The 24,195-nt window shown below is 38.1% G+C and overlaps 1 protein-coding gene across 7 annotated transcripts in view; it reads right to left on the reverse strand.

Annotated features, from left to right (window-relative positions):
- OSBPL3 (oxysterol binding protein like 3) overlaps window positions 1-24,195 on the reverse strand; it is a 91,035-nt gene that overhangs the window by 27,416 nt on the left and 39,424 nt on the right. For 5 of the 7 annotated variants that reach the window (XM_075493008.1, XM_075493005.1, XM_075493007.1 and 2 more), the window contains exons 2-11: window positions 19,119-19,361; window positions 10,050-10,169; window positions 9,781-9,834; window positions 9,458-9,571; window positions 8,503-8,673; window positions 5,023-5,149; window positions 4,075-4,178; window positions 3,835-3,927; window positions 3,068-3,224; window positions 536-666 (exon numbers count right to left, since the gene is read on the reverse strand). In XM_075493008.1, coding sequence (XP_075349123.1) covers window positions 536-666; window positions 3,068-3,224; window positions 3,835-3,927; window positions 4,075-4,178; window positions 5,023-5,149; window positions 8,503-8,673; window positions 9,458-9,571; window positions 9,781-9,834; window positions 10,050-10,169; window positions 19,119-19,211 — 1,164 coding nt within the window. In that variant the 5' untranslated portion in view covers window positions 19,212-19,361. The remainder of the gene's footprint in view (window positions 1-535; window positions 667-3,067; window positions 3,225-3,834; window positions 3,928-4,074; window positions 4,179-5,022; window positions 5,150-8,502; window positions 8,674-9,457; window positions 9,572-9,780; window positions 9,835-10,049; window positions 10,170-19,118; window positions 19,362-24,195) is intronic. The other 2 variants (XM_075493009.1, XM_075493012.1) reach the window with 1 other exon arrangement.

Consider the following 24,195-nt stretch of genomic DNA (forward strand, 5'->3'; position numbering starts at 1 on the left):
CGCTGCTTTTAGACGATTAACAGATAATTAAGGTTGGAAGTCAATATAAACAAGTTGTACTTGAGTTTGCTTTGCAGTGTCTTGGTGCAGCATGGTGAAGCTCTAGTGCATTAGAAGGGACAGCTGAGTGCTTTCAGCCATTCTCACCTTTATTTTATGCCGAGTCATGCAGTGAATACTTGAGTGCTGTTTAGGAAAAGAAAACCCACAACCTACCAGAACCGAGTGATTAAACAGTGTATGTTTCAACAGAAAGTAGACTCATTGTCACAGAGCAGCCCTCTGATTCTTAACATCAAATGATACAGGTTATACTATATACCTAAATCAATCTATCAAACTTCAGTGATTTCACAATACCTTTAATATTTAGGAAAGAGTCTTTGAAAAACACAATATATAACAACTTACTATGATTCAATATTGCAAATTCTAGCACAGAACAGACACTAAAGAAACAGAAATTAACTACTATAAAATTTAAAAGTAGTATCTGATGACACTGAAGCTTGCTGAACTTCAGCATGTCACTTACGGATGTTAAGGCATTCTTCAAGCCAACTATTTGTGCAGATGGAGAGGAGGATGCATCGTGCTCCAGCATCTGCTTCAGCTTCTCTCTCTCTGTAGATATGGTGCTGAAAGCTGACCTCAAGGTGAAGTAAACTAGAACCATTTCACAAAAAGTGACAGTTAAAAACAGCTACCAATTGTATACATACCAATTATGTAAAACTTCAATGAGATATCATTTATGGTGACAGAAACAAGAATTTAGGTTGAGAGATCCAGGGTGGGTTACTAAAAACAAGTAATATTAATCAAGGTTATAGGGTAGATTTTTTAGTAGGAGAAATGTTTATGGTGAATGCTACCGTGTTGACTATATTAGCCACAGTCAAAATTACTCTGATTATTTGTGACAGATGGCAACAAAGCTAACTAACCACATCTGCTCTTCACTTGCTTTTGTTCCCCAATTAGCTTGAATCTTCAGATGGTCATGACTCTATTCCACATTCCTTTAAGAATTCCAGTGGGGGAGAGGAAGAGGGAAGAAAAAAAATGAAATAGAAAAAAAAAATCATCAAAAAAGCAGCTATAACACATACTGTGCCACAGCTATAGGGTTAGTAGTTTCCCCACAAGCGAGTCAACTGTGGTGTTGAGTTTCATTATCTCTTTTTGGGATAAAGAAATTTCAGCTTGTTAGATGATTTAGTGACTCAAAGGGTCAGATCCTGAATGTTGTGCACGTTACGCTGCTACTTCTACTCCTTCCTGAGCCAGTATCACCAGCCTGAAACATTTAAATCAGACAACAGATCATGCAATTTTAAAACCACTGGATTTTTAAAGGGGAAATGTATTTTCCTTATTTTTTTACTTTTAAGACATTTAATCTTTTCTTTAACCACAAGGAATAAAAATTTATTTGAGTAATATTTGTTTATGTAGGATTTCAACATTCATCTAACTGGAGAATTACAGGATTTCTAAGGTCCTAATCAAGCCTTGTAATACAGTCATGAGAACTGCCAATGCAAAAACGTATCCATTTACAGGGAAACAGAGATACAAAATCTGAGCATGGATGCATGGAAAGGGCAAAGAACAAGAAATCTCCGATACCTCTCTCTTCTACTCATCCACTGCGAGTTAACCTGAATCAGCATCACTTCACTGAGTATTTGATGTAACCTAATTTACTCTTCTAGGAAAATATTCTTAAGGTATATCTCAACACTGGAAACTATTACCAAAGCTAATTCTCATCCTTTAACCTATTTGAAGAAATCTTTAACAGTATCACAGGGCCTGGGGAGGAAGATGTATCCACTATGATCTATTTTGTTAGCCTTTCATATGTGGATGACAAGATGAGAGTCTTCACTGACCTTACATGACATTTAGTAAGTTGTATACCAACTTAAATTTTCAAGAATTATTACATACTAAAGTACTAATGTTACATTTTATTTAATTTGTATCAAAAGCTAAAACAAAAGTTTTCTTCACTACCCTTTTTTGGAAGGAGTGTGGTATAAAGCAACTTCGGGAAAAAATTCTTTGTACTCTTAATAAAATGATACTGTATTAAATAATACCAAGTCAATTGTCCCCTCAAATGCATGGGTCAATCTAACCAAAATTTCCGACATGGACATTTCAGGTAAGATGATCTTGAGCAGGTGATTTCTTTGCTCTGCTTAATAGCAACTTTTCCAACTGCACCCCACCCCCACTTCTTTTCTCTTTTTGGAAAACATACATCAGTTTTGACTATAAATGACTTTATAAAGGTTACTACTTAGATACATTCCTTATGTAACAGAATCAAGATATATCAGCACCAGAGGGGAAAAACAAGCAAAGAATGCTTATTGATAACATCGACCATTATCTTGTGCAAAAGGGGACAAAGCCAACACTTCCAAAAGTCTTTCAGATATAAGTGCTTAAGTGCCTTCTTCACCAAGATGACTTAAGCAATAAAAATGTTTCTGGTGCAAGGGTCATGGAGCAAAGCACTGCTAATGAAAAATTATTTTGAGAGAAGAAACATTTCTAGTCATGCTGCCCCTCTGGCTGCTTTACATGATTTTACTCTTCTGTATTCACTAAAAATAGGTTACTACCATAGCAACCCTTGCATCACCAACAAATGTTGACTCTGAAATACAGTGAACCACATTAAATATACATACATACATGTGCTCATATACACACATATGCATGCAAACACAAAAGAGTATAATCTGTTGTTGTGTTTATAGCAACTAATTTTAGGATTTTTACCTTTTGGCAAAAAAATACAATCCAGGCTTTTAGTACATAAAACAAAGGGCTGTCCTTTCTTAAATAAAAAATAAAAAAGTGATGATTAAGCCACTTTTTTCAAATGACTCAACATCTCAACTTTTGCAATTCACCAAGGGAATTAAAGGAAGGGAGGGAGGGTGTTTTCTGCTTTTTCTAAACATTACATAGGAAGCATTCTCAGAAGTCACATCATTATTTAAATTGTGATGATATAGAACCACATACAAAAGACAATTTCATTTACCTTTATGTGCAATGTGAAATAAGTCCTCTTGCATTTTAGTAAATTCTGATGACGTTTCAGAGCCATCGGAGTAATTTTTCTCCTCTACAAAGTCTATTGTAGATAAATTTGGATTGGAAGCATGCAGTCTCATAGGGGCAGAAAACACTGAAGGCACCTATAAGGATGATAGCCGTTTGTGATGTTTTTACAAACTGTAAAGAAAATTTTGTTTTATTGTACCCAACTGGGTTACATGTTGGAGACACCAAAAATGGAAAAACTACTGTCAGTTACCAATAGGCTTGGAATGGATTACACCTGATAAATGAAACCATAGATATAACTTTGCCCAAGATATCATAACTGGAGATTTGGCAAAACTCCAAGAAACAAGCCCATTGAGAGCTGTAGAATATGGTATACTATTTTTCCCCACTTATAAGTATCTAATCACATGGCCTCTGGATGCAAATGTGTACAAAACTATCCGGATAATTTGCAAAAATCTGTACTGATAAAAAAACGCAACACCACAACCCCCCAGACTGGAGGCAGATTGAAAACATGGGTGAAAAACATGGCCAGTCTCCTGAAGGTAACAGCACAGATCCTATTGCAGATATCAATGACAACATATTTGTGTTTTGTCTGATATATTACCACTTAAAATGAGCTATCACAGGACACTACTTAGAAATTATTCGTATTTCCTAAACTGGTCACACAAAGAAGTGATCAATAACTAAGATTTGGAGAAAGATGGGCACTGAAAGGACTGAAGTTACCTGTAACATTCCTTTAGCCTCTTTCCCAACAACTCTGGATCGCCACCTCCTGTGTGTTCTCTTTTCCTTCTTTGGGCTTTCAAAAGGTCCAACCTTTTAACAACACACAGGACAAAAATAATACAGATTGCCATAAAACTGGCAGAGCTAAGAAGAAATACCTTGATCCTTTAGGATTTGGGGTTGTTTTTTGGAATTGCAAGGGAAAACTTTTTTTGTTTTGTTTTTTAAACAACAAACCTGCATAGCATTTATAGCAGGCGCTGAGTATGTCCTGTGAAGAACATCCATGCTCTGTAACAGCTGGTTCATTTCCAGTAAATATGTGTGACAGTTGGAGAGGTCTGTTTTGAACAAGAGAATATTTTCAGTTGCCCTAAAGTAACAGACACACTGAAAGTTTTTTTCTTTGTAGGTTAGTCTTATTTTGATTGTAGCTAGCATAAGTTATTCATTGACTAAAAGCACATTATTAGACAACTGGATAAAAAGCTTGTATCCTTCTATCTTCAAGTTCAAATTCAAAATATTGAAATGCATCTATATGGTGTGTATAATGATCATGATCTTTTACCCTAGTTGCTTGCAGAAAAATGAGAATAATGTGATAATTACTGCAGTTTGGGACTAGTCAGAGCTCCTCATGGTGAGGGTAACAATGCCACAGGCATCAAGACTGAATTGTACATTCAGAGCTGGAGATGAGGTTCCTCTATATTAGAGCTGAAGCTTACTCGTGGGTAAAACTTTACCAAATAAGTATCACACAGACACTACCAATATGAGAAAGATCTTCATGCTCTTAGGAAAGCATGAAAGCAGAAGGTGACTTTGAAGTACAAAGATTTAGTGCTTTTTAAGTGACTAGATTTTGGATGCTTCCCTTTTTTGAATACTCAGCTTAAGAAAATTCAAATCTTACTACTGAAGGTGATGTTCGTATAATAAAAGAAAATGTACTGAAATATATAGGTTCCTTGAAGAGGTGCCCACAACTGATACCCCAACATCCAAAATCACTACTCCGTTTGAAAACGAGTAGCCAGTTTATCAACAAGCACCCCTTTCCTCCCTCCAGTTTCAGAGAAAACTCTAACTGTAATGACTACTTACGGTGTAGTACTCTTGCTGTCAAGAAAAACTAGGGGAAATATTAGGCTACTTTCAACTTCCTTCAAATATCATTACCTCTTGAGCATTTTTCCATGTCTTCAGAAGAGTGTAGCCAAGATGAAATCCTGGACTCATTACTCGAAAAGGAAAATGACAAGTTACCTCCAGCTGACAACGAATTCTGTTTGGTCAAGCTGCCTGCCTGTTCCAAAGAAGAACAAGTGAATAATTAACAAACAATATTTCAATGTCGTATCCACAAATTTTGACAACCAACTGTTGAGGTCCACGATCAGGGACAAGGACTGAAGGCATCAATAACATGGAGAAAAAAAAGTGTATGAACTAAACTAGGTGTACAGTCATTGTGCATAATGTCAGGATACCTAACATAACTGCTGTCCACGAGCAGTGGAAATACTAAGGGAACCATAAAAATTTGCTGAAAACTAAATTTTGAGGAAGGGCAAAGTTCTGCATCAATTAAGTAAACTTAATAGAATTAAGCACCATATCTGAACAGGATGAAAGTTGGACATTCTGTTCCTTCTCCATGCTCCCTGAAGAAGCCCCAAAAGTAACTTGTATGTAACATGCAGATATTTGTCAAAGCTATTTTTCAGTGAAGAAAGCAAGATCTACTAGATGTTATTTTACAATTTTACTCAAGGTTGTATGACTTTAGCATGGATTTGGCTTGACAAGCCTTAATACGTGTGTGACTATACACCTCATCTGGGTAAATACTAGCCTTTTACAATGTATCAGTAACCATTTTCAAACTTACCTCATTTTCAGCAGTGCCCGCTATCAGATGCTTCAGCAGATGCTGGAAATTCTGTGTTAGAGCTAATTGAGCAGTACAATTAAGTAGTTTCCAATGGGAAGAAATTTCCACCCAATACTAATACCAGTTGATTGTGGCCTATAATGCTGTTTTATTCTCTAGTGTAAGTACAAATAATAGCTATTCAAATGCCTAATTATTTGTAGACCTTACTAAACCTTTCATCTTTAATAATATCTATGTCAGGAAGTTGCACAAATCACATGCTTTGTCAACATCTTATTTAAAATCAGTTTTAAAATGTTTCATCTTAAGTGCCATTACATGAGCACTTTACTGGTTATGAGAAAAGCTGACTGAATTGTTTGGCTCTTCTCTAAAGCATACACTTTACAAACTTCATTACCTCTTGCTCACCTTATTCAAAACTCAGGTAGTACTAGTTTCAAATCTATTCATAGGAAACATCATCTACATCTCAGTCAGTTGCCATTTTCTCAGTTGGTCTTTTCGAATTTACAACATAAGCTCCAACTTGAGTTGCAGAATAAAATAAAATGCACTATCCATGTGATGTCATTCAGTACTATGTCAATTTATATAGTCCGTATGCAATAGTAGTAAGCATCAATAAGCACACTTATCTTTCAATTAATCTATGTAGTTTAGCTGTTTTATTCCTGAGCTTTATTCCTGAGCTTTAGTCATCTATATATGTATACCCAAATAATAATCCCAGCACCTTTAAAAGCACAAGTAAACTGAATTTAAAGATGAGCAATTGTACTGGCATTTTGTGAACAAATCCCACATTTATGTCTTCAGAAATCTATCTCATACAACCAACTTTTCCAGAATTCATATACCTGAGGGGCATGAGCAGGAGGGAAGAAGGAAGTAGGCATTACCAAGAAACAGGCAAGAGAGAGTTCGTATAGCTCCAGTTAGCATAGTTTTGCTTTTGATCAGCATGCCTAAGCTTTAGAATCCAAGCACTCACATAAACATATGTAGATACATAAACCTACCTTCCAACAACAAAAAAAACCCAGATGTGAAAACTCATCAGGTGTTTCTAAAAGCAAATAAAATGCAATGCAAAGTTCACTTGATATATTTTTCTCAGAATAACCTAACTGCTTGATTGGTATCAAGTAACATCAAGCTAGGGCTGGTGTAAATTGGCAAACTTCCATTTAGCTTCAGCAGAGCTAAGGTGATTAACTGCAGCTTAAGAACTATCCCTTTCTATTTTTCACATGAAAATAAGTAGGGCTTCTTTGCAGTGCAAATCTAGATTAATAAATTAGAAGTGAATTAAAGTCTTTCATGCCAAAGAAGAAATGGTTAGTTTCCGGACAGTAAGCGTAGATTTTAGATATGCTGGTCGCATGGATTCTTTTTTTTTTTGAGAGCACAGACAGAGATATCACGGGCTTTGCAATGTTCCACTTTTGCCCTCGATATTCTTCTCCCTCTCTATCCCTGCTGTCTTTTGGGAGAAAAGAAATAAATGGCTGCAAGAGGTTTGCCATTTCCTTGCAGACACAGCCTCAGAAAAGCAGGCTGTCAGAGCCACAGAGGTGCTGGCACCATGCAAAGCATGCAGACAGCTCTTTGCAGAACAGCCCTGTTACCGCAGGGTGAGTTACTGTTCTTTCAGCTGCCCGCTCGCACAGATCCCCTCCCTCTCAGCCACTAGCAAAAAGCTGTTCAGGTACATGCTTGTGTTTGGTAAAACTCATACTCAGTTACAGGATAGTCCTACCAAAGTGATGAACTGCAGGTATTGGGGAACAAGCCCAGTCAGATCATACAGCAATATAGCCAGGAAAAAGAAAACCTTAGACAGGAGGATAATAAAGAAGTGATTGTGGCTTAGGAGACACTCTGGAGTTACAGAAACAGAGAGCTATTTCAGTTATAGTAAGTAACACAGTATTGCTAAAAAAAGACATTATTCTCAAAAGATCACTGGTTCTAGACTGAAGCAGAAGAGCTTCTTTGGGTGAACGTCAGCCAGTCAATGTACAGACTGCTGAAGGCACAGAGGTTGTGTTCAGGCACAGAACACAATCACCCTTCTGTGAGACTGCATCAAAGAGGTCAGTTATGGTGTTCGACTGACCATTTGTCAGGTCATTTGTGAAACTAACAGTCACAGACTTTACCTAAAGGGAAGTACACTGCTGACTGGACCCATCCAGACCCCATACCCACCTACAGCATGGTCTTTGGATTGGTCTGAATAATGCTTCTACCTCAGTTAAAACTATAAATAGTGGCCACAGGTGATGGCTCTTGGATAATTCCTATATACTCCTCAGGTAAGCACAGTCAGATTCATTAATGTAAAAGGGGTGAGGTTTTATTAGCTAAAGGATAAATGAAAAAATGCTAAAGGGAAAAAAAAAATCTAGCCGAGTGCTCTTCTGTGACCCAGACTAATATTCACCAGCACATATCAGACAAATACTGATATATGTCTCAAAAATTATGAGGATTCTAACTCAATAGGCAGTTTTAAAAGTAATAATGAAAATATAATTTACTGCATTAAAACAATGAGACAATATTATAAAATTTAACAGCATCACAGAAAAAACTGCTTGGGAGTAAATCAATAAATAGTATCATTTTCCTCTTGACATTTTAGATCATAACTTAAACCCCACCACAAACTTCCATTATGCTCTTTACTTAATAAACATAAATCAGACTAATTTAATCGCTGATGAAAGCTCATTATTTATAAATCATGACTATACCTTTCTACCCGGAGTAGAATCACAGAAACCAGGGACAGAGTCCGCAGTAGTAGACACAGGGAAGAAAAGATTATTGACGTCATGAGGAAACATGGAGATTTCATTCTGACGGTACATTCTGTGATGTCGAAGTTTTGCTACCCATTCATCAAACAGCTCCTGAGATTTCACCTACACAAAATTTCAAGTTTTATAACATTCACATTCAAAATCACTAACAAAGAAACTAAGGTATTTTGTGCTCATTAGGCAGCTAGCCTAGCTGACCTTTATTGGCAAAATATCAGGAAAGTTTTTCTAATGATGCTCCTACTAAAATGCATACTGTACGAGCTTAAGCATGACAGAAAACTATTCACAGGATAAAGTAAAGAAAAATAGAAACTTCAATTAGTATAGTTATGACTTCCAATGCAGAACACAATACTTAGGAACTTCTAGATGGAAAAAAACCCCAACATAAATAAAAAACCCATTTAATTTGTCATTTCTTAATTGCCATTTTTAAGGTTTAGTCAAGGTTTACCTAACCACAAACAGAAATTTGATTTTGGTGATGTATTTTAAAACAATTTATTCCACAAGGACAGATAAATCTACACATTTGACTGTGGAAAATACTTCCTACAGATAAGACAAAGAGCAAGATACAACTACTGAAAATAAAAGCACTTGTGCAACAAGTGCATACCCTTTGCTGAAAAAAGTGCTGGGTGAAAAGAGTGCTGCTAAACATGAGGCATCTTTGAAGTTTCTATTCAGAACAGGGTTAATGACTCTGGAACAGTACAATAAGGCCTCTCAAGTTATAAAGTGTAAACTAGTCTGCTGAGACTAAAAAGTAAGTTATTAGTGTAACTAACAGACCTCCTACTATTAAAAAAAAAAAAAGGTCTCCATCATACACAGCTAATGTTATTTTGGGAGCAAGGTTATAACAATTTTGAAGACCTACCTTCAGATGGTATATCTGCTCTTCTGTATCCAAATCTATACATTTTGTTGATTTCTTTACAGACATGACAGAAAGTCCAACATCAATACAGCCATGAAGCTTTCCTCTCTCTATCTGCAAAAAAGTAAAAAGAATACAATCACTTCAGAATAAAGCAAAAGGATAGATATTACCTGCTGAAACCATCATTTTCCCCCCTTAAACCTACTGTTTAGAACTGCTGAAACTCTATTTCCCATTGCCAACAATACAGAATTATTGTTATTTTGGATAAAATAGTGTTGTTAGTTTATAATGCCCTTAATGGGTTTCAGATCACTTACATCAGCTTGGCATTTAGAATACTTCAAAATCCCTCTGTCCAAAAAGAAGTACCTCTGTAACCGGAAATGCAGAGAATTAAAAACAAACAAACCAACCAAACCAACACCCCCCCCACAATCCAAACAAAAAACCACCCCACCCTCACTACACCCCATATTTCTTTGGAAAACACTTTCTCTGCTCTTAAGTAACCTTTTTGCCACAAAACCACACCAAGCAAGTGCCGCTCACATGGCATCAGGCTTTCAGATACACATTTCTTTCCTACCTTGTGCCAGCCCTTCAAAGGCCATTTCCTCTTTTTCAGCAAGTAGCCCTCCTGTTTCTGTGGCTCCTGGGTACAATTCATTGCTCCCCGGAGTCCTTCTACAATTTCCCAGCTGTCCTGCTTAAACAGAAAATCCAAATGTAGATCTCATTTCTTCCAAAGAACAGAATTGTTAAGAGAGATTCAAGAGGAAGAAGGCTATAAGTAAAAAAACCCCAAATTATGTTGAAATCTAACCTCAGATCCATCTTAACACTTTGTTATGTATCTTCCAAGAGACAAGATTCTTTTTTATTTTGATACACATAATACAAACTAAACAACCCACTATTTTTATGACACCATCCTTCATTGAATGTATGTGCTTATCAGAATTTTATATGTATATCTTTCTGTACATACACACACACAGTATATAGCCACAGCCTAGTCACAATTTAGCACAAAAAACCTTCTGCCATCACAGGCAGAAATAGCCTATGCTAAAAGGATATGCTTTGTAGGTTATGAAGCAGATATAAAAGACACTAAAAATGAAGACCTTTTCTATAAAACTCTTTTGCCCATATTCAATAACTCAGGGTTTTGTGTTGGTGTGAATTGCAGCCTCCCTAAAGGAAAAATAATAAAATAAAATAAAAACAAATAAAATGAAAAACAAATAAAAACAATGAAAAAGCCAGGAAAGTAACTCAAGTACTATGAGTAACATGACATAAAGGGAGAGTACAAGAAAAATAAAACCCACCCTTCATCAGATACACCTCTAATTAAAAAAGGATCTCTCTTTTTTGCTATCAGAAACTCTTCAATGAGAAAAGACCCTGCAGCAACATAACAGAGAAGAGAATAAATCTCATAGTATTTTTACAGTTCTTATTTATGGAACGACTGCTAATGACAATGTAACATGAGTTTCAAGATTTCTGATCAGAGATCTCATTAATTATTTATTGCCAGCTACCATAGGATTTGACAGATCTAGAATTATGAACAACTGACAGGAAATGGCATGTGCTAGTACCATCCCCATATATTTGAAAAAGACAAAGAATACTTTAACATATAGAATTTAATGACAAAAAAGGACTAGTATGAAACACTTCAGGGAAAACAGAACTATACCAGGTAGGTAAGTACTTGTAGTCCTCCCTGTAAGATACGTAGGGAAGTATTCCCAAAAATAACCTGAGTCAAGAAACTTTAAAACAAAAATCAGCAAGAGTGCTAGTTGTGCTCATTTATCCATCTCCAGAATCCTTAAAATTCACGCCCAGAAACCTAGAAAAAAAAATTACATCAGGTAATATGCTCATTACTTGAGTAACAAGGCATAACGGCAAACCATCTTGGAAAAGACATTCATTAAACTGCTTAAGGAACGTGATCTTTTACTCCACCACATTACTGGCGGCACTCCGCTATTTCGTTATTATTTTCCTTGCACTGCACTTTATGGAACAAACCGGAAAGCTGCTCTGCTTCCCTGGCTTGAGTTCACTCTGCCAGCACTCACCACACAGCAGGCTGCAAGCAGTAGAAATGTGGGGCTGAGCAGCTCCCGTCATTCAACATCCTACAGACCACCCAATGATGTTCTACTAACTGAAGCTAAGTCAAAACTGCAGTTGTCCTAACCGAAACTGTTATCACGGCACACATTTTGTGCCCCTACAGGTTTGGGTTTTACCCTTGTCGGTTTTGTAACAAATAGCTTCTTTACTCCCTCCAGTTTGAGAGATATTTTGGCAGCTACTTAGATACCATTATTTCTAACCAATGATCATTAAATCATATTTTTCCTATTGAAAACCAGAAGTTACACTCCATATTCTTAATTTTTTTATTTTTACTACTCTGGGACTCAAAATTCTCAATGATCATGAACGCTTTCCTGCTTTGGGGTAAATTACTATGATATCAGATCAGGGACCAGAGAAGTTACTCATGGATATCATGAGCCAGCGGGCTAAAGGGAGCGCAGAAGGCCTCCTGGGCTGTCTCCAGCACATCAGCCTAACACCAGCCGCGGCAGCGCACGCTCTGCTGCTAGGGACCCACAGCCCTGGTCTTTCAGAGGGTGAAGCTGGCAGAGCATGAAGCAGCGAGCCTGCCTGTGCCTGTGCAAGGACAGCTAGCTAGAGCTTGCTAGCTGCAGTTTGACAGCTATTCAGGTACAAAGGCAGCTCTAAGCCTCCACAGCTAAGGACTTTTTCCCCCCCTTTTTTTTTTTGACAGAGCAACCTTTTTTTTTTTTCCCCCCTGACAGTCTACAACCTTGAAAGCCAAAGAGAAATGATGTTCCACCACCTCTTTTGCCATAAATGTAAATATTAGGCCACTAAATGCTTTCTGTAGTGGTCTTGGATTTCTTTTTCCTGTTAAAGATTATTTATTAACCCTTATATAATCACAAGGATTGGGACTGTTATGATGACAGAGAGCAGCCTCTTTAAATATCATCAAATATAGTGTAATGCTACAATTTACACTAACTAAGTAACAGCTGAACTTACTGCTGCTTAAATGTCCACGTGTGGATAAAATCTCATCTCCTCAGAAAATATCATCTACTAAATGAGCCAATATAAAAAATAATCTTGACGTTAGCCGATTGCAAATTGGGGACTTTGATAAAGGTAAACATGTTAAAAAGTGAGAAGCCTGATGGAACTAGTGAGAGATAATTCTAATTAAGAACTACCAGGAGCATCTGCGAGATTAAGAAAAACATTGTGTTTATGTTTTTGTTTCTTTCTTCTTGAAATTAGCCAGAAGACCTTAAAAGCTGTTTTGCCCAATTACCAAGCAGGCTATTTCCCTTGCCTTCACCAAAATATATTAACCTGCAGTACCCAAACACATAACTTGTCCACTGAGAATTAATCTGGTAGCAGTCAAGACTAGTGAACAGTAGATCCTTTTCAATATTCTAGTGTGATACCTAATGAAACAACTTTCTTGAACTTTGGATCAAGTTCTCACAGACTTTGGTTAAGCTTAAACACAGTATATGGTTGATAGAGTGGTCTGCTTGCAGGAGACAAGCAGAAATTTGAGCACAATCAAGAAAAACACAAGAATCCAGATTCACCTTTCTGTAAGAGTAAGCTTAGAAAGAAAGGGACTCCTGAAGTGACACAGACCCATGCTACACTGGGCATATGAGGTGAAGAGAAAGGAAGCAGCTGAGAAATAGCCCAGCCAATTACACCCACCTGGAACATTCATGGTGTCAATAGCTTTGGTCAAACTTTTAAATATAGAGCACATCCTGGCCTGCATTACAACTCCAATTTTGTCTGGGCCTCTCCTGCAGTCCCGACACAAGGTGTCTCCCACGTTCCTGCAGGAGAGCCACATTTCTCACTGTTCTTCAGGTCAGTGAGGCGGCCAAGAATGTGCCTTCACAATTAAAAAGCGTGGGAAGAAAAGGTGAAGGGTGAAGTGGGAGCACTTCTGCCCATTAAGCAGGCCCAATGGCCTGCCACGTCTCAGGTGGTGAAGGCAAGTCTCCTGCTCACATTTCTGCCCCAGGAACCTCACGCTTCAAGTGCAAACTTTACGTAAAGGTAGCTTAGTTGAATTAGAAATGGATCCTTTTAAAAGCAAAACACTATTTAATCAACTAAGTTACCCAAGGAAAGGCAAGGAATAGCTCAGGGAATTAACAGTTTGGGGACCTGCTGGATACATGCAAGGTGCAACACTGCATTAACAGCATCTGGTCCTCTTCCACATACGTCTGTGCAGAAGAGTCCAACCTTTCCCACCTGAACCCCTGAACTCCCACATCTTTCAAAACACTGCTGCTGTGACTGGTTTTGGATCCATTCGCTCTTGACCCAGACCCTACGGGATCTTGATCGGCATTTTATTTTGCGAGAGATCTGACACCTCATTTTATGAGGAAAAAGTGTCAGTTGGCTATTGCTGGGAGCAGCTGCAGAAGCAAAAGAAAACTGCTTACTCTCTAAAATGAAGGCAAATGAATCAGGCTGGTCGGTTATCATCTGTTCTCATCTGTCTAAAATAGCAGAGGAGCAAATTGGAGACACAGGATTTCCTGAAAGCTACTGGAAGCATTCAGATTATGCTCCATTTTGCTGATTCTTATCCCACAACAGGGAGCTGAAAGAGATACCCCAAACCACAGCACTAAATTAAAAAAAAACAACCACCGCACCCCCTAAAAAACCCCCAAAACTCCCAGCTGAATGGCATTAACAATTCCAGCATAAGCCTGATGTCCAGACTGGTCGTGTCTTAAGGTTATGACACTACAAAAGATTTTGTATCATTATGGGCCAATATCTGCACAAAATGATCAACACTGCATTTGCTGCCCAGGCAGAAATTTCACTTGAGGCTGAGGGAGGAACATGCTCTTTACTTTTCTCAGGTCCAGAGGTGCTCATTTCAGATCAGCACTGGAAGTTCACCCTACAGTTGCTACTTGGCTTATATATACCTGCTATATATAAGCTATACCTGCTCTGTGGCTGAGGAAAAAAAAGCACACGCTTTGGTCTTCAGAGATAAGTCTGTCATTAGGTAACTGTAGTCATTTTCTTTATTGAATAAAATAAAACCTTCCTCATTTTCTGCAATATTCTGTACCATACTGCTCCTCAAGGTGAATTATTTCAGGAGAAAGGATGAAGTAATGAGTTTGAACAGCTCTCAGACCGATGCTTGCACTTGCAGCTCCCTGAACAAAACAGATGACAGTGCCAGACTTCCTTCCAGTGTAAAATGCAGTCAGTTGTACCGAATATTTTAAAGTGCCAAAAACAGAAACCCGCTTCGTGGAGGATAAGGGTTGGCATCAGCTGCAGCTAAAGCATTTGTTACGGTTCATAAAATTGGCAGAATTTATTTAATTTTCTTTTTTAGAACATGAGTTTTTTTAAGCAGCATTCCTGACATAAAGCTTTTCCCTACTGAATCTATTTTAAAAGTTAGTTAACATATTAGACTTAAAAATAACTACCACAATATATCTTCTTTTGATCACAGGTCAATTTAAATTTAAAGAAGATCAACACCAGTTTTCCTTCCTCACAAAACACAGTTTGAGTTGTGGCTTTGTGGAAGAGATCCCTTTCCATGACTGAAGGAGAGGGGCAGGGAAAAGCAGAGGAAAAGCAGAGGAAAAGCAGAGAGGTGGGATGTGGCAGTAGCCTCAAACCTGCTATGGGGCTTCAAGGTGAAGGTGAACTTAGTGGAACAGGATTAACTGTTAGCATCTTCAGTTCACACCGCAAATGTGTTGCATCTGGCAGAAAAAGGGCACCAAGTTTAGCAAAGGAAGGAGCAGGCCTCTCCAAGTCCTGCAGCGCTGCTTAAGTCAACGCTTTTTTGGCACAGTGGCCCATCTTCTGCATCACAGGACTCTACTTACGCTCTACACCACTGACACATGTTGCTCTGCGGGGAGCAATAACTAAATTTTAGCAGGCACAGCAGCCTTGTACTACGGGGGTTCCATATCCCAATCTCAGGTAGCTTCTTGTTATTTGGTGCTAGTGCGTACCCGCAACAGAGTCTGTGCCTAGGAAATCAGAGAGACTCAAAACTCAGATCCCACTATTTTGGGGGGAAAAACAAATTAACTGTCCAGGTCCCTTTCCCTGTGCGTTTCAGAATTTCTTTCTACTTAATCAGATTAAAAGAACTGCTGTGTCAGACCAGCAGCACAGAGAAAAGCACCTGACAGGCAGATCTGTCATTAACCTGCAAGCAACAAGCCTAGCTCTGAAGGTCTCCGAGAGAGGCACGAGTGTTTGAAGGAGGAATAAGAAGCCCTCCATGGAGCTGGAAGATAAAGGAAAGAATATAAAAATCATACCACATCACTCCCTAATCTGCAGAGCATATGGCAAAATCATTTAAACTTTCATGATATTATTAATAAAAAAGTATCGGTAATAGTGTTACATTGTACTCTTCTACAGGGGCTTTGCAAAAAAAAAAAAAAATCTGCTGGAGGTGTACATTGCACATGTGGTACTTTTTGGATTAGGGGATTTTTAACAGTTTTCTAGAACTTTAGATTGATGCTGTTTTCTCTAATAGAACACCTAAAGTGCTGTCATTTAAACTAACATGCAGATGAAAAGGGCAAATTAAATAATTCTCAGACAGTGGCATCACTCATCCCCAGCCTTGTCAGCCCTGAGTAGGTGGATATTAGTAGGGACAGACTGCAAAGCTCCAATTTACCAATACAAGAGGCTGAGTGAGAAAAGAAGCAATTGATTATATAAACAAAACTACTTGATCAGGTGTGACACTAAATCCTCTGTGGGAAGGGGGGAGCAAAGGGATAGGACCCAAGAACATCCTCACTGCCCAGACCAACAATTTTGATTTTATAATATATGCTATACTATACGGTTTATGCCACTAAAGAGAGGGTCTATCTAGCAAGGTAAAGATCTTCATAATCTGCAAGACCAGAGCCTTTCGGGGAGCAGGAAGAGGGAGAAGATATCCGTTCCTCACCTCCTGTGTCCAGGCCGGTTAGTCTTGCAGAGTACTGCTTCTGTTAGACCTAAAGGTCCCTCTTTCCACATGCAGCACAAAAGAGTATATCTAACAAAACATTCACTGAAACATGCTACCTTCACAAACTATAATTAACAAATAAATTAAAAAAACATACGGGAAAATGACACGCAGAAGTTATTTTCAAGTAAATATCCAGAGTGCATACTGCACAGGATATTTAAATCTTTGCTTTCCCCAGCAAAACAGTTTGTTCTGTAAACTGCAAGACAACTTCAGTGTGAAAAAACAACCATGTGAAAAACACCAAAAACTTCAGGGAATTGAGGAAGGAACAGCAATACACAGTCATGCACATAAACACTGACAATGCTGAAAGAAACTGTAGTTTAGAATTAATTAATTTTTTTTTCTTTATAAATTCTGCTACTTTGAAGGAAGACCTTAGATCACTTCAGCAGATGCAAACAAAGTTATAGGAGGAGCTAGAAAGTTATTGCACTTGGTAAAGAAGGAAATAGATAAAGTATTAAAGTATTCCTTACAAATATTAGAAGTTCCTATTTAAAAATAAAAATATCAGAAAGACCAGTGGAACCTTAAAAAGCACATGTAATTTCTGAAAAATGTTTGTAAATTTTCAGACTATATAGAAAAAGCAAGCAAGCAGAGCTTTCAGCCTGCTTAGTGATCATTTCCCAGCATATAACAAGTCACACAAACTCCCCAACTTCTGTGGGCTTGCCTCTATCATTACCACCTCCTGAAAACATGGACAGTCAACCCACGTAGGTTCCCTAGATGCAAAAGTGTACTGTTACTTATTTGGTATTCCAATGACTGACCATGAAAAGATTAATACTAAAACATTAATCGAAGTGGAGACACTTATCACCATGCCCTAAATTATCACGAAGAAATATCAACTGTATGGCCCTTCAGTATACATTGGGAAACAACCTATTTTATACCTCCATTTAGCTTGACCTGATAGGTGTATGAGGCAGTTTACCATCTGCCTGACTATAATGAATGAGCATGGATGTACCAGGAATACAAACAAAACACCAAGTTGCATCTCTCACCTTGGTCAGGTACACCTTGCATTTTTGTACAAGGATCAAAGACTAAAAAACTGGGGATTGACAAGATGACATTAACCCTGACTGAATTATTCCTTTTCTCCAAAGAGAGCAGGTGAGAACAAAATGGATAAGAAATGGGACCCACTAATAATAGTATCAAAAGCCTGAGCTAGCCAACAGATTTGATCATGTTAAATGGCAGGAAGCAAGGTTCTTGTAGAAATTGCTTCTGCATAAGTATGGTTGCTTATACTGGCTGTGTAAGACACCAGTGGATTTAGTCATGTTCATGTAAATCTTATTATTTAAATACTACATGGTAACACTTGAGAGACATGAACTGTTGAAACAGACAATACCAAATGTTTTAAATTACACTTTTCAAAGGTAACGTCCTACCGAGGATATAAAAAATAATGCTGCAGGAAAACAAAAAAGGCATCTTGAAAGCAAGGATTCCTTTGCTCGGTATACTAGAAATGCAGAGCATTTCTTAGAAGCACAGCACTTTAAAAGGCATAAATTGTTCAGAGATTTGTCTGCCTTGCCAATTGTATGTACAGGGCCAAAAGTCCCAGAAAAGCAGGTGCTATTTCAAAACACAGCTGAGGTCTCTGAAGCTTTTGGGGGATTGGGATGCTCAGTTCCAATTAAAATTTCAACCTGAGGCAGCTTCAAGAGTTCCACTAAGCCATCTTCATGATTTTGCAAGCATGGATTGCATGTTTAAGCTTAATTCTCAGTGTGGCTGCAGGTCAATGTTTCTTGCCCACAAACAAAAGCTGTCTTCAGCAGTCCCACTTGTCAGGTGCAAACACTCGTAGACATGTCTTTTAAAACTGTAAGGTTTAAAGAACAGCATGACCTCTGCAGAAAACAAAGCATCCTTTGCATTAGGCACCCAGATGCATCGCGTTATACAAATACTTATTTTCTTAACTACAGTTCTACAGCAACAAACAGCACACATAGGCATTCACAGGCACTTTTTCATTGTCAAAGAGGCCCTATGTCAAGTTTCAGAAAAATGCGTTCTCTTTCACACATGTACGCACACCTTTCCCTGGAAACTTGAAATAAGCAGAGCAGTTACATAATATTCTACCACAAACGTGATATCTTACAGGGAAGATTTGGGATTTCAGGATCAAACCAGTGAGACCAAGCTGCTACAGCAGCAGTATTTCACTATAAAGACACCATACATACAATGTGCTAGAGATTCAAATTCACTGTTAGCATTCCAGTTTTACAAGTACGTGCTATTCAGTAATGTGTGTTTATTGCATTTGACTCAAAACAAGATGCTGCTACCAATAAAAAAAGAAAACAGAGTAAGGAAAACAGAGAAGTGATGAAATAAAACAAGCAAGCAACAGGAAAACAGCATTTAAGAGATTCGCCAATATTCAGGAGCAAAAGTAACAGCCAATCTTAGTAATGCTTTCAGTTTGGTTGAAAAAGTTTATATTACCTGTCGACTTCCCTGCTTGGAGGAGCAGCTGCTAGTACTTCTTGAAGGAGACAACATTTTCTGGGATACACCAAAGCTTTTTTCTTCACTCATGATCCGATAGCATTTGTTTCACATAAACTCACTTAGAACATCATTAAAAGGTAATTTAGAAAACGTGTTGGAAGACTCCTGAGAGAAATGCAGATCTCATCCTTTACCCAAATGCAGTCCAGTGGCATGATCTGCATTCCATGGAAATTCCTAAAAGGGAAAGAAAAACAAAAAGCCAAGTCATCAGATGCCATCTCTTACTGCCATCCTGTAGCATGGATCATGAAATCATAATAAAACCTTTGGTAATACAAGCTGACTGCTTTACTGTACACTGTTAGAAATGAATTCAACAATCACTTTAAGATAAATTTTCAAGCCTCAAACAGGAACAATAAGAATTTTGGATCCTAAATGCATGATTTCATTGCCACTACTTATTCAGAGGACAAAGTACAGTATCAAGCATCTTTTTAAATATCTAAATTAATAATCAAAAAAAGATATTAATAAAGACACACAAGAGACTATAATAAATATCTATATAAAAAGAACCAAAACACCCTCAAAATGAGAAGAAAATATCTAATAAAAATGTCTCACAAAAAGGATGGTGAGTAACCCCAAAATATCTCTTTTTCCCAGTTCCTTGATAATTTAAACAAGTAAGCATGGCTTCAGGCTGTAAGGAAAAAAAAAAATCTCTCTATAAAAGAGCAATACATAAAAGTAGTGAGCATGCAAACACAGCTGCATAGAGCTGTGCATGACCACTCTTACCTGGAATAAGAAAGTTGTAACTATTATCACATCAGTTGTCTCAGTGACTAGAAGAATAATTAACAGCCTGTTTAATAACAGTGCTGTTTGCAGCACATGCAAATAAAAGCCATGCCAGAAACTCCCAATAACGGATTTCCAGTGTGGGCAAGAGTTGTCATGGTAACTGCATATTGTTTTTAAAAGCAGAGGACATAACAAAAGGGTGGTGCTTTCCAAAACTTGGAGTGGTGGAGGAGCTTTATGAATTGTGTATCACTTTAGATTTTATTGTCTCGGGCAAGGAATTTGCACATTAGGAAGAGTGCAAGAACCACCACTGGGAAAGGTAAAGAAGTTTCCACAAAGAGAAGAGAAATGTCATCGCTGAAACAGGGAGGCACTGCTTCACAGTCCCCTCGCTTGAGCTGTCAGAACAGTCCTGAACTGGGCTCCCTGGTTATTGAAGTTCACCATTCATTTTTTCTTGAAGAGGCTTAAAAACCTATTCTGAGAGAAGCAGCACTTTAAGATCCCTAGTAAAACACTGTGTATTTTAAGAGTTTGTTTCCCTTTAAAAAGAAAACAAAAAACCCCCCACAAAACAGGTGCTGTATTTAAGATTAAGACAACAGTATGCTGCAGAAAACCTCTCCCCCTACTGTTGTAGTCTGAAGCATCCAAGTTCCAAACAAAGACCTTTTCCAATCTACAGTGCCTCTTTGGCAATATAGTTTGCTGTAACATTTCAACCAACGTGCCCTCTTTTCACCTGAAACAAGGTCTCTGCTCATGGCATTTACCTTACCTAGTTAGAAATACTCAATTACTCCCAGAGCAAATCTACGCTCAGCAACAGTAATGAAACAGCCCCAGTCTCCAAAAGTCAGGTGAGAAAGCAAGCTCTGCTGGGGCTCTTTCACCAGTGAGTCAGCTTGGCAATTATTTCCAGGAACCATCAGACAGGTACAAAGCCAGCGAGCACAATGCAAGAGCTGAAGAAAACCAGAACAGCACAGCAATGTGATAGCAAGGTCTGAACTAGGCCTAGCGCATGTGTTTTACACTGAAATTACTACTGAGATTAGGAATAGTGCATTTTGGAGAAGGTATAGTCGCTTCCTATCTGGAAGATGAATTTGTGTGGCATTTCATTAAGGACTAGCACTTTCAGTTTAGATTTATCTTACTTTACGCAGTTTTTTAACTGTGGAGTAAGTATAAAGTATAACTTTCTGGCTTAGTTTCAAGCTTCATTTAGTAAAAGAGTTCAATGATAACATCTCTATTAACAAGCAGAGGTCTAATATTCGTAACAGGAACGGAAACACATTTCCTGCAAACTCATCATTCCAATACCCCTTTGAATGTACCATGCAGCAAGTGCTTTACTTTTTTTGGCACAGATATTTTACTTTTCGCTCAGATAACCGCCTGTCCTCTTCACTGCTCCGTGTTCAAAATGAGCACTTTATTACTTGGCTTTCATTGATGACTATCTGGCATTTGGGCAAAGATTGGCAGAGTTCATGGCAAGAAACAGGCTCTAATTTGCAGCAAAAGGCACTGAAAGTTGCTGTCATCAGTACCTTGTGAGTATATCTCCAAGACACTCTAGATGTAAGTTATGTGATACCCTTTGCCTGTTTGAACACACAGCACAATGGTTGTGATGTCCTGGAAGCGTCAGGTAACCAAAAAAAATTGAGGTATTATGGACTTTAACACAAAAAGAAGCCATATAATCAGAAGAGTATTTCTATCATCACGTTTTTGGTGTGGAGTCTAAACAAAGTTAAGGTGTGGCTACATTAGCATTTTAGGACAGAGCAGAAGGGCACTTCTGCTGCAAATCTCCTCATCCCCCCCCTCTTGCCACATTTAGGTTTGCACTGCAGGGCAGTCTTGGAGCATGGAAACCAAATCCCTTTTGGATGAAATGTGCTTCAGGAGTGCATCCAGTGCTCAACGCATTGAGTCCACGGCACCAGACTAAGAGCTAGTCCTGACTAGTTCCATCCTGGTGTAGATGTTGGGTCCTCACCTTTAACTGATTCACTACAAAGGTCCACTTCTACTGCACTGCTCTACCTGCTAACATTGACGTCATCTAGACACAGACTTACGCCACCTAACTAAGTACTTAAGATCTCCTAAGGCAATGTTATTTGTCCTTTTGGAATCAAAAAGAGAGAAAGATGGGCACTTTTCCAGAATTCAAATGAGCGGAAGGTGACTCAGCCACCTAACCAGAGGTGCTTAAATGAGGGGCAGGAGGCAGGTGGGGTAAATCTGACAGAGAGCACCTCAAGTATTTTGTCAGTCTGCTTCCAAAATTGGGCTTTTGAATTTTCCTTTACTCCTTCAAATTAATTTACTACATGGGCTGAAGAAAAGGCTTTTTTACCAGCCCTGAAGAAGGCAGGAGTGAAATGTGCCCTCTCTCTGAAGTGTTTTATTATTATTTTTTGGTGTTTCCTAGTAATTCAACTTAGTACCTTGAGACTTCCAGATTTGAACATGAAAGTGTATGTGAATAGTGAACATGGCCCCAACTCATCTGTGAAAACTGCTGCATGCTCCAGCAACTACTTTGTGCTCCTTGTTTAAAATTCTCTTCAAGTTCAGGAAGAAAAAAAGAAAACTGTGGTTGCCCTTCAATGATAATCAACTTACTGTTCCAGGAAGGTGTGAAAACACTGATCCTGCATCCCAAAGTGACTCGCATATTCTGGCTGCCAGCAGCAGTGACTGGGTCTCTCTAGGGAGACTGATATTTTATATTGGAAACTTGGAACTTAAGGCTGTAGAACTTAAGGCTACCAGGTAGAAGAGCAATTACACCTTTAAAGCAGGCATAAAAATCAGTATTATGTTAACTAAGCTAAGATTGCAGCCAAAATTGATGTTTTGAGGTCATCGTGATCCAATTGCTTCAGGTTCAATACATTTTGCTCCTCCTCATGCCACAGGACAGCCTCAGAACTGTGTTTGTTCCCACCTTTCCTCTGGAGCACACAGTGCCACTTACTTTGGTCTACTCCAAAAAGACAAATCAAAGGTGTGAGGCTGAGGCAAATCCAAATAAATTTAGGACAGGAATTTTCACAAGTGCTAAGTATTGGCCTAATTCTTTGGTACTGAGTCAACAGCAGCAGAAGTAGGCCAAGAGTACTTTTGCAAATGACCTCGCCAGGTGCATTTTAAAGAATTAAGAATACATGAGTATCAAATATTATTTATAGCTACTATATCCTAAACCCATAAACAGCACTTATCTCTACTTATCATCTGTTACTAAGAGCCTTATCATTCTACATCAATTAAAGCTAATGTAAACATATGATAATATGTACAACAGGAAGACCTATTAAAAAAAAAACAAAACATCCTGAGTTGCCATCAAACCTTTAAAATTGCACAGGTTCAAAGCAACCTCTCAGTATCACAATTCATCTCTTGCAACTCTCAAAGCAACAAGCTTACAGGAAAATCCAAGTTTTTCCACATCTTACAGAAGAAGAAAGGCAGAAATTCAGAAAAAAAATGGAAAACTGCAGTAAAAAAATCAACATTATGCAATTAGTTTTGTTATGTCTCTGGAAGAAAAATAAAGCCTTAACAGTTGCTTCAGAGCTGATTCAGCAGTGAAAGAACACTGAAGAGAGATTTTGAGCAGCAAAACTGGAAGCGTATATCTCATTCTATAACTGTAGTCAATTCAGGTTTTGTGGATAGAAGAACAGGAACAACAGAAATCCTGATGAGAGTCAGGTGGACACAGCAAGCACAGGACTGCGCAATCCAAATCAGAGTTGCAAGCAACATTGAGTGACTTTCACTGAATTAAAAAAGAATCTGTGCTGAAAACTTTGTTCCGTAGCTATTATTAAATTATTAAGTTACATTCACTGACGTCCACCTGGATAAACAAAGCAACAGTCTTTTCCAAGTAATGCTTTCATGGCTTTCTCTGTTCTGGTTCAAATTGTCAGCTTTAATCTATCCATCTGGCTCAAAAAAGGAAAGGATTATTTATAGACTACAGATATGCCATGTACAACTACTGGAGATATCTTGGAGAGGAGGGTATTAGCTGTTCCTGAATTACCATAAGATTCATACTATTGAAGGACAAAGCACACAAATACTGTACTGTTGCTAGCTATTCTCTTTACAGAAGAGAACTTGCAGAAAGAAACATAAAATATTTTAAAACAACTAAGTTATTAAAACTATCTTTGAAAGCAAAAGTTCAAACAACTTGGGAAGACTAACACTAACA

Source organism: Mycteria americana, chromosome 2 (assembly GCF_035582795.1).
Source record: "Mycteria americana isolate JAX WOST 10 ecotype Jacksonville Zoo and Gardens chromosome 2, USCA_MyAme_1.0, whole genome shotgun sequence".
NCBI lineage: Eukaryota > Metazoa > Chordata > Aves > Ciconiiformes > Ciconiidae > Mycteria > Mycteria americana.